The 11,657-nt window shown below is 40.1% G+C and overlaps 1 protein-coding gene across 1 annotated transcript in view; it reads left to right on the forward strand.

Moving 5' to 3' along the window:
• Positions 1-11,657, forward strand: part of FOXN1 (forkhead box N1) — a 35,169-nt gene that overhangs the window by 15,837 nt on the left and 7,675 nt on the right. Inside the window, exons 2-6 of the mRNA XM_085078258.1 lie at positions 2,130-2,275; positions 3,456-3,959; positions 6,000-6,107; positions 10,613-10,740; positions 11,549-11,645. Coding sequence (XP_084934384.1) covers positions 2,156-2,275; positions 3,456-3,959; positions 6,000-6,107; positions 10,613-10,740; positions 11,549-11,645 — 957 coding nt within the window. The 5' untranslated portion in view covers positions 2,130-2,155. The remainder of the gene's footprint in view (positions 1-2,129; positions 2,276-3,455; positions 3,960-5,999; positions 6,108-10,612; positions 10,741-11,548; positions 11,646-11,657) is intronic.

Here is an 11,657-nt window from a genome sequence, read left to right on the forward strand (position 1 = left end):
TGTGTCTGAGGGACACGAAAAAAAGATTTAATAAATAGTGGCAGCAAAGATTTTTTCAGCATGTTGATTTGGCAGTTTCTCCTGAGCTGTATTTGTAACCTGCTGTGAGACACAGCAGTGAGAGTGAAGTTGCAAATGGCTTTTGGAGTGAGAAGTTTGGACTGCATGAAAAAGATGAAAATCAGAAGTACATGGCCAGGGTTTTCTCTCTCCCAGCAAGACATTTGCAGGATGAGGATAACCTGGATGTGCAGCTCTTACTGAGCTGCTGGTGCCAATGTGAAAAGTGAAAACAGCGCTGGGATTGTAGCCTTGGGATTTATCCCCATATGGGAGATCCTCCAGAATGGATGCTTGACAAAGGCATTAAACAACCACCACTGAATACAGATTATCAGCCCAACATTATTTAAGGCTGCTTCTCATTTAATAGTTAAAAAAAAAGAAAAATACTTTCCCCAAGGCTGTTTCTCATTTAATAGTAAAAAAGAAAACACTTTCCCTACGCAGGGGGAAATTTTTGTAGCCTAAAATATCACTAAGACTTTTCCTTTCCTACCAGCCTCCAAGAGACACCAAAATGCAATTCATCAACACAACCTGGCAAAGGTCTCAGAGGGGAGGGACAAGAATAATTTGGTTTTCCTGGACCTTTTGTAGTGACTGTCCAAACCACCGTGATAAATTCACTTTGCTTTCAAGAAAGGATTTGCTAAAAGCCTCTCGCCATGCAGAAGCCACCAGGCAAGAACTGAACCTGTGCAAAAGCTTTTAATAAAATTCTAATGCTCAAGACCACAAATGAGGCAGCTGGGCTGAAAAATTGCAGTATAAAAGAGAGGCCAGAGACAGCTTTGTATAACCTGAAGATAAGTGGGAAAGCAGCACTAGGAGGGCAGACAGTGTGGAACATTACAAATTACAAATAGACACTCATATATTTCCTAGCTGTCAGTTTTCCCACCTGCTCCTTTCAAGATGAGAAATCTCTCTCCTCATCAGCCTCCAGTTAAGCCACTGGGAGAAGAGCCTGTGCCTGAGACATTTCTGAACTTTATCTCACATCATTTTTTTTCCCTGATATACTACTGCAGGTCTCCTGCTTGATTTCCAAGCCCCATTGTGCTCCATCCCCCCAGGGCAGTGCAGTCTTACTCATCATAAATACAGATTTCTCTTTGAACTATAAAGGCAAAAATAGGTTTCCACATTTTTAGGTGATCCATCTTTGTTAGGCAAACCTAACAAACCCCTCAGTTATTTACCTAACAGCTATTTCAACACGTGGCAAAGACCTGGCAGATTAACTCTTGAATTAAAGTGGCTTTTTTTTTCCCTGATTTGTTCACCTGAAATCTAAACTATGAGGACAAAACCTTTATATTTATATTAACACTTGGTGCATGACATAATGCAAGTTCTACTTTTGTTTTACTGTAAGGCCACAGTGAACAAGGGAAAAAATTATGGTAGAAAACAAAACACCTCAAGATTAAATTTATTCCTTTTAATCCAAAGAACACCATCAGATATGTCTCCTATATCCGAAGATCAAAGATTGGGAACTTGAGAGGAGATCCAACTTACAAAACCAGGGATGGAATGATGAAGTCATTTACATATCTCAGATATATTTAAGTCATGCAAAACAGAACAGAAGGGCTGAAGGGATTGGGACTAATAAAAGACAAAAGTGAAAATGTAAGTGTGTCGTAACCATCAGTCTGAGTAATGATAGAAAAATATCCCTTTTTTAATATAGTCCTTCTAGAAACAACTGGGGTGCATTTATCTCATAATCTCTCCATAAAATGACATTGCTAAATTTTCATAACCCCAAAACAATAAGTTTTCATTAACTTATGATCCTACAGAAAACAAAGAAATTACTGATTTTTATAAAAATGGTGTGCTGGATGCATACAAACCCCATATCACATCTTCATGGGAACTGCATCTACAGAACATTTCCTTAAGAGCTTAAAAAAAAATTCCACTGCATCAGGAATTCCTCAGGATGGATCCAGCTGCATATCCAACCCTGTCCAGCCACCTGCACCCAGCAAAGTCTTTGTTTCACAGCTTAAGTTTGAAAAAATGTTGATTGTAATTTGCTTTTGCCATAACAGGATTTCTGTCTGACGTGGATTTGGTGATGGTTTCGCTACTCCAGGATCAATCCAATATTAAATTTTCTCCTTCGGACACTCTGGAAAGGGACCAGCAAGACCTGATGAAGGCACAGGGGGATTCAATATCCCCAGTTCAGCAAAGTGTGAGTAAACTGGCCCAGGCCTGTTCTCTTTCCTCAAAGGTCAGATAAAACTTCATCTGTGCTAAATCTCACCAAACCTACTGGTGACAGAGCAAACACTGAATGTTTTATCCTTGAAGGGTAGAAATCTGAGTTATCCTGCTCAGCTAATCTTAAACTGCAGCTAAATTTTCTATCCCATTCCTTAAAGTGACTGGAAAAGCTGTGTGTTCCACTGACTTCCCCATGAGGACTTCCCAAAATCCAGCTGGGATTTGGAGAAGGAAGGAGGGAAGGAACCATTCAATAATCTTGTCTGTCTTTTTATGGAACACAGGACATTCCATTTCCCCCCTCCCTGAGCACAACAACCTGCTCCTGGCTGATGTGTGTCTTCTCAAAGGCATCCAAGTCATTACTCATCCCTGATGTCAGGGAAAATATGCATATTTTCGGTGCCAGGATCCAGACTGCAGCCCTGGTTCAGCCTTTCTCCTCCAGATTAAAGAGCACTTCAGTAGCTGCTATTTTCTCTTTGCTAAAGTGAGGAAGGGAGGGGAGGAGATGAGACAGGAAGGTGGCAACATCTGCCCAGAGCCTGCCTTGTGTCTCCAGATGAGTGTGGCCACCTTAATGAGGGGAAGTGATGTAACCACCAACAAATTTGGGAGCCTGGAACCCCATCAGGGGATGAGATCAAGCTTATTTGACTAAACTTGCAGGCGACAAGACTTGCATTTATCACATTCCTGTCATTTAATCTTTCATCACTCGATCATACCTCAGCTTTCCCCTGGGATTGTCAGACTAACCAGTCAAGGTGCCCTGTTTTCCGAGGATAGATTGGTTTTCTCATGGAATGGTTTGGTTGGAAGGGACCTTAAGGATCACCCAGTTCCATGCCACCCAGTAGACCAGGCTGCTCAAAGCCCAGTCCAACCTGGCCTTGCTTTTATTAATTAACTGTTGAACAGTTTTGGATGCCAAGCAGTCAGAAAACCCTTTAGATATTTTTAGGTCTTCTCTGCATGGAGATGGTTAGAACTGTTCATTTCAACACATTAGTAGTGTATTTATAATGTAATTAAAATAGAAATTATTTCTATGGATAAATAATTCAGATAATGAAAATAACAAAATGTTTGCTCATCGAATCTTAAATACTAATCTTAAACAACTAAATGCCACTATTCCATCGCAGGATAACCCCAGTTACAGCTGCCAACCCTATGAGTCAGACAGCAGGACGGAAAGGAAGAGCTCCGAATCCTCTCACAGCCCCAGCCCTGCTTCCCCATCCCAGGATCCAATCCACGGCAGATACCCAGCCAGCCAAGGAATCCACTGTGGCAAAAACAAATTCAAGGCATCTTTCAGCACGGAAAAATTCCGGCGATTCAGCTACGAGGAAAACACTGCTGGGAATTATGACCGCTTCCTCAAGAGCAGCAGGAACCCCTTCCACCCCTACAAGAGGCAGATCAGCGAGGATGTTTTCCAGGAAGCACACCAAGCCCTCCCACCTGAAGCTTCTCCCTTCAAAAATCACAGGAGCATCGATGGCTTCGAGGGGCTGCCGGGATCTGCAGGTCCTGAGGAGCCTGAGGCGTTTCCCACCCATATTCCTAATATTTCTGCCGAGCAGCCGTGGTGTAACAGCCTGCAGTACAGCAGCACGGGGCAGGAGCACGGCTCACAGGTCATGGTCAGTGGCTTTTCGCAATTCTTTTCCTTGGTTTTGATGGTAAAAGTGTGCTTTTTGTAGTATTTTCTTATTTCTTAATGTTATTACATGGATATTTAATTGTGGGCTAAAATTCAGGGAAAATATATTTAGACAGACCTATATTTATTTGTCCAAATTCTCTATGTTATGGTCTTTCCCTGCTGGAAGACATCCCTCAGAAAGATGAACAAGGACAAATGATTTTCTATTAGATTTGATTTTCCATGGATTCTAGACATCCAAATCCACTCTGACAGCAAAATTTGCCATCAATTTCTGGGAGACAAAAGGTCCCAAAAGAGTATTTTCAAGTGTGAGGATGTGGAGCAGATTTGGCACAACACCTCAGCTCACCTGCACTTTTCTTGATGCAAATAGAAGAAAAACTCTAAGACATCAGTGCCAGAAAAAAAAAAAAAAATCAGCTCTTTACACTGTTTATATGTGCAGTGTAAAGTTACCTGGGCTAATTTTAATACTAGATAGAGGCAGCTGCCAATTTAGGGCAGCAGAGATCCCTGAAAAGCAAATTAAATTACCCTCCAGTATCTCCACAATATCTCTGCCGTGATCCAAGGTGTAAAGTGTATCTTGATCATCTAATGCAGCCAAAAAGAACAACTCCACCTGCCAATATTGCAGGAGATATTCAGAGGAGGACCCTGAGCTGGTTCTGCATGGGTGGGAGAGGAAGAATTCGTGGGCTAACAAATGAATGAGGAGTTTAAAAAAAACAAACTGAATTGGATTAAGAGCAGGGAATGGAGAGATGTTGTCAGGGAACATACCTGGGGATTGAAGCCATCCAGGTTAAGGAGGAAATTGATCTAAATCTTTTATTTCCTGGATGAACACTCATCTAGGTCAGAGGAGTTCAGTGCAAAACCTATGAGCAGCTGATGAAAAAAAAAAATAAATTCCCATTGTCTTCCTAAATCCCTGGGCTGCAGGATGTGCAGAATTGAAGGCAGTACTGCAGGAGCTCAGTGGTTGCTGCTTTGTGCCTCCCCTGGTTCTGTCAGCACCCAACCTCCAACTCCTAAATCACTTCCAGGCTTCTGGATTTCTGAAAATCTTCATCTGATGGTCACTGATATTTTTGAGTAACATAATAATTAAAAATTGCACTGATATTTATTAATAGTGGATGTGAAAACCAAGTCTAACTTGTGCTCATAATAATATACCACAAAAATACTAAATATTTTTGTATTTAGTAGGTATACTACATACATTATATATAAAATTTATATTATATATTATGTGATGTATAATTTTTATATATGTTTATTTAATACTATTTATCAGACAAACTAAAATGCCATAAGAGCTGGCCATGTTTGAAAGCAGAAGTGCTATTAGTAATAATGAGAAATAATAAGATTCTTACTAAATTCTTCAATTTTCCCATATTCCCTGCATCTTGGTTGAACCCAGTAGTCAGCCCAGTGTGATTCTTCTCTATCCTGTACATGACAGACCTCACACTCCAGCTAATGCCAAAATTCCAGAGCCAGCTGGAGCTACTGACAGGCTGCAAGATAAAATCAAGGAGAATGAAAAAAGAGGGAGACACATGTGCACACTCAGGGATGAAAGCTGGAGTGTGTGGTTTGTGTGTGCAGGGGAAAAAAAAAAAAAATATATATATATATATATATATAAACAGAGCCTGATGTTTTCTGAATTGCTCTTTGCATGGAATGTGGCCTGGGATTTCCTTTTTTTAGGTTGTAAGTATGGAAATGCAGGAATTGCTTCATGGAATCATGGAGTGCTTTGGGTTGGAAGGGAATTTAAAAATTATCCAGTGCCACCCCCTGCCATGGCAGGGACAGCTTCATCCCCAGATTGGTACATTAGAACATAAACCAACTTCTATCAACACTCACTAAAACAGAATTAAAGCCCAAAAAGTAAATATAATGAAGGCAAATCCAAACAGCAACCAACAGAGCTATCTTATTTTAAATAAAGTTGTTTTTTCTAAGAACTCATTCCTTGCCTGTTTTCCAGCAGGATTCAGACATGAAGCTAAGGACTTCCCCCCTGGAAGGGCAGCCTGGTTTGTATTGCTACCAGCCTCAAGTGCAGCAGATGTATTGCCCCTCACACCCTTTCCATCAGGTCAGTACCTTTCCAAAATCCCTGGATTTTTAGCACTGAAATGGTACAATAATTGTGGTAATAATAATTTTTAAAAATATTCTAAAATATCTTTACATTTGTGGGTTTGCAGGGCCATGTTTATATGCACACAATCTGCTTATGAGGATAAGATGTTAAAAGAACCAGAGCTAAACACATTTTACAATGGTCATTTAGAAAAAGAAAAATAAAAAAAGAGCCAAAACCTGTAAAAATGGAATCTTGGTACAGCATATTTCTATTTTCACCATTACACTCCAGAAAATTTACTTTGAAGCCAGATAAATTATTAACATAACTCTTGGTATTTCAGGATCCCAGGGAATTAACTGTGCTTTAGCTTCAGAAAAAAAACTTAATATATGTGACTGTATATTTAAAAATCAGACCAAACGTAGAAAAATATTTTAAAGTAAAATTGGAACACCAAAGTGATGTTCACTTTCCTTGTGCTTGATGGCACACACATCTCTTTTGCAATCTTTTGCCTCTTACATCATCCCCAGTGAAAGATTATTCAGCTGAAGTATAATTGACAATAATGCTGATGATGCAGGAGAATGTGCAACATTAAGGTAGTTCTTCTGTAATGTGACTTTATTATTGACTTAAAATAATTTCCTTTAAGTATAAAAGGTGGTGCTTTTCAATGCTTTGAAATTTTCCTGTTTTATGCTCAATTATCTGCAAGGTACAAAATTTTCAGTGAGATGTTCAAAATAAAAATGGGCTTGAAATGCCCAATGTAAGAAAAAAAAACTTGAGGTGAAATTAAGGCAATGAGGATTTTTCAGATTTATGGGTAGAAATCCATATTAAAAAAAACCAACTCCAAAACACCCAACCATTAGAAACGAATGAAGTGAAACTTCAAGGAAACTCAAAAATATGTGAAGATAAAAGCTCCCAGCTGAGCTCTGTCTCCTTTGATCTCAGGGACTGATGACAGATTTTGTGACATCAGCTGCACCATCTCATTCAACTGGCTTGCAGAGTATAAAAAACATGACTGACAGAGCAAGGATTTAAAACTGGGCAGAAAAAAAAAAAAACAAACCCAGGTTCCAGTGTGACATTTCAGTGGGGTTGTTAATTCGTGTGGTGTTATTGAGTCATTGAAACACTCATCACTCCTTGCTTTTTATTTGACTTATCACACTGACATTCCACCAGCCAGGATTTACTGAGCCTGATTTTTCCCTCTATCACATGCAAAAAAGGCAACAATCTTTAAATTCTTATCAACACTGCCATAATTAATTTGTTTGTGTTGTTTTCTTGTTATCCTGAAACTCTATAGAGGTGATAAAAGGTAATAGTAAAATTAAAATAGAAGGAAAATAAAGGTGACATTGCACTGCCACCTTCACTTAAAAATCTATTCATTTGATTATTGTTATTTTGGAAGAAAATGGTCCCAGATGAAGGATTAATTTACCAAAAAGTCTTTCCTGCAAATGTAAACTATTGTGGATATGTCACATCCCCATACATCTCACTCACCATAAAAATGCCATTTCTGTGTGGTGAGGTGCTTTAGCAGAAACCCCACTTAGCTTGTGAATTCCTGGAATATTTTGAATTTCTTTAATTCCCATTCTGCAGCAGCCACCCTTCCCTGTCCTTGCTGATTTGATACCCATGCTGTTACCACCCATTGGCACTGACCACATTCCTAAAACCTCCAGAATTAAAGCTCCTGGGAGCTTCCAGGCAAGATCCAACAGGCACCAAGAGGGAAATCCTCCATCCACCTGCAGGCTGGCACTGGGACAAATCTCTTAAGTGCAGCAGGTTTCTGTCAGACTTTTCAATAGTTGTGCTCTTAATGTTAGGATAGGGAAATCTGGCAATGTGTTCTACTACTCAGGAATAATTTTAAAAAAATAGGTAAAAAAGCAGTCCTAAGAGGGGGAATTTCTGTCCCTGTGCCATAATCACACACTGGAAAATGAAAAGATCATGGGATGTGACTGAGAAGTGGAATAACACCTTCTGCATGGAGCAGCCCCATTATGACTGCTTTGCATTTCAAACTGGAATGAGGCAGTTCAATCACTCCTAGGCAGTTCCAGTCCAGAGAACAGACCCTGGAGTGAAGGATGTTCAAACCCAGCCTCAGTTTTCATTAGAGGGATGAAACAGATCCAGCCTCTTCATTAATTTTGTCCAGGTGATAAAACAGCCTCACCTTCCCCTTTGCTGGACACAGAAATGGTGACTCAGCCGCAAAATGAGTTATTATTGACCCGAATGAAGCAGCAGCCACTGCTGGAGTCACTCACCCACCCACCATAAAACACCTTTCATGCCATGGCAGACTGTAAAACCAGCTCCAGCCTGTCGTTCCAGACCATTCCCCAGCCTCCCTTCCCTCAAAAAGGACTAATGAAACCAATAAAACAGAAATAATCCCTAAAACACCCAGGTCTTGCCTTTCATGATGACATCAAAACCAGCCCCGTCTTAGTGTTGTTTCTTTTCAAAGAGCCACCAAAACCAATAAAAATCAGAATTATTGTAGGAATTGCCTGGTTTTCGACTCTGGGGAAAAATCTGCACCCAGTGCACAAGGCAGGGAGCACCAGAGTGCACACAGAAATTAGTTCACAGCTGCTCTGGAGACTAATTGTGCTCAATATTTAGTTTAACAAGGCAGGACATGATTAATTATGTACATTTCATTTCTTTCACCATGCAAACAACTGGGTCTCTTCAGTCTGGTTTTCCACATTCCATTTCAGGCAGTTCAGTTTTAGAAAGATAAAAGCCAACAGGCAAGGAAAACTCCAGCAGCCAAAATAAAATTACAGAGGAGCTGAGATAAATGATTCAGACTACAGAATAAATAAATAAACTGTGAATATTTTGCAAGCATATGATAACCCCTCACAGGAATTTTAAGGGGATGCAGACCAAGACCAAGCGAAGCTATTGATCCCAAAAAAATGGGATTACAATTAGAAACTAAGAAGATGTCCAAGGGATTTTTCCCAATGAGTCTCGAGAGCTACATTATAATTTTCCAGAGGAACCACACAAACCTCATGGCCCAGGCCTGCTGGAGCTGAGCAGTAAAACACCAGAACAGGGCTCAGCAACCTTTGAGCACCAGGGAAGGCATCCAGGTAGATTTTTTTAATAGCATGTGACAGGACTTCTAATTTTGGCCATGCCCTCATCTGGAAAGATTCATCTGGTAGAGGCAGAAATTCCTCTCGTGTGGAGCTCCCCGAAAGCCAACTGATGTTATCTTACCTAAACTGGATAATGTTCCTTTGCTCCTGAAAGTCTCTTTCCAGCAGGTTTAAACCGTTTAATTTGGGGTAGAAAAACATGGAATATTCAGAAAGGAAAAGACCAACTGCTGTGGTAAAAAAATTTAGAGCAAATCTACAGGAACTCTGGTGCTGGAATCAGCCAGGAATCCAGGCTGTTTATGTGGATTATCTCCAATCTTTCACCTGATTTTTTAAACCACGGTGATCCCATCTCTTTATTGTTTTGGGAGCTGGACAGGCTTAGAGATCTCCTGAAGAGATAGGTCAGCAATTCTCAGGGAGGTTCTGCTGCTGGTCCCGGAAGAAAAGCAAGGGTGGCATAAATATTGTCTGATTTTAGGGGTCCTGGCTATTCTTTCTGATACAGAAAATGGTGGTGAAAAAAGTCACTTGAGGTGGTGGTTAAGAGCACATGAACTCCTCTTGGAGAAGTCTAATCCTTGGAGTTGACTATGAGGGAACAGACAGGGAGGAGCTCAACGGCTTCAGCATGAGACAAAACCACCTCAAAAATGTCTCATATGCTGCTCTCCTGACCCCTGGAATGACATTACTGACTTATTCCATAATAAATTCCATAATAATACATTCATCTTAAATATATTCAGGTGCATCCACTAAAGTTCTCATAGTCGTCTGTTGGTTTTTTTCCCCTGCCTTGCACAATAACAGCAGTTTTAACACAGATTTTGGGATGCTGTTCCCTTTAGGAGCAGATATTATATGTTTTCAGTTTTTGCCTTTCTGTACCATCTACACCTAAAGAAAAAAAGCAACAAAAAAATAGCACACAACCCCAAACATGGCTCAGGCAAAACTTCCCTGTTTCTTCCTACATTTTTAGCAGCTTTGCTTTCACAGTTGATTTTTCTAAGGTGAAGTATTTTATACTGGTGGTTTGGGGTTTTTTTTTAATGTCAGTAAAATTACATCATTAATTATTTGTGTACATGTTCAGGGGAGGCTGAGCAGGCTGAGATACTTCAACTTCAAAGGAGAGATAAACTTTAAGTCTATAAAATTACAAACTATCTGGAGACAATTAATAGGACACAATTCCTCACTTTTTTCAAATACCAGGCAATAAAAAAGAAAATACTTTTTTTCCCACACAATATCCTCAGGAATAACGCCGTCAGTGGGAAATATTTTTTATTTGGGAGCTTGTTGCTAAAGCAAATAACATCTCTCCTGTCCCCCCAGTACCCCTCAAGTGGCAGCTACCCCGTGACTTACATCACCTCCTCGCACTACCCCTACCAAAGGATTGCTCCTCAAAGCAGCCAAGAATCCCAGCAGCCTCTGTTTCCCAAACCCATCTACTCCTACAGGTAATACAATCTTTTTTCAAGCCCTCATATTACAGGAAATACCCTGTTTACCTCTGGCCTGTTTCCAGCATCGTTTTTGTAACAACATGTTAGCCCTTATTTGTCTTGTTCCCGGTGTGTTCTGTCCTGTCCCTGCTGATCACAAAACGTTCCAGGCTCTGGGGCTGGCCAAGGCACGGAGAAATTAAGGGCTGTAAAGCAGGGGAACAGTCTTGATCATTCCCAAAGAAAAAAAAAAAAAAAGACATTTCTCTAATGCAAAATTTTAGGTGGTGCAAATTTCTTCAGCACTAGACTGATCCCACTTATTTGGCTTTTCCTGTGTTAAAACTGGTTTTTTTTTTGCTTAGTGGAGCAAGGAAATGCCTAGAAAACATATCAGCTACAGCAGTCACCACACAGGTTTAGCCTCCAAATGATCTAACAAAGTAGATCAGACAAATTTTGTTTATCCCTCTGTCACTGTCAGTTTGACTCTCTTTGTGGCCTTCTCCAGTTAAAGCATTCAAATAAAAACCTTAAATAACTGCACACCAGCAGGATTTGAAGGCCTTGATTCTACTTTCTATATTACTTTATTTTAAACCCAGGTTGGGCCTGCTCTATGATCTTTGAGAATCACCTCTAGGAGTTAAGAAGTGTGAGGAAGATTGTTATAAACCACTGAGAGAAAACTTAAAATCATCATTGCACATGTGCTGTGGCAGTGAAAGTCAGAGTAATTACACACACTGTGAAAAATAATCTATTTTTGGTTGTGAGGGGTCAGGCAAAAGAGGCTAAAATGCTTTTCTTTCTCTCCCTAAAGCATTCTGATCTTCATGGCTCTCAAAAACAGCAAGACAGGGAGTTTGCCAGTCAGTGAGATTTACAATTTCATGACGGAACACTTCCCTTATTTCAAGGTGAGTTCCACA

This window comes from Lichenostomus cassidix, chromosome 19, assembly GCF_008360975.1.
Source record: "Lichenostomus cassidix isolate B80296 chromosome 19, HeHo_3.0, whole genome shotgun sequence".
NCBI classification, from domain to species: domain Eukaryota; kingdom Metazoa; phylum Chordata; class Aves; order Passeriformes; family Meliphagidae; genus Lichenostomus; species Lichenostomus cassidix.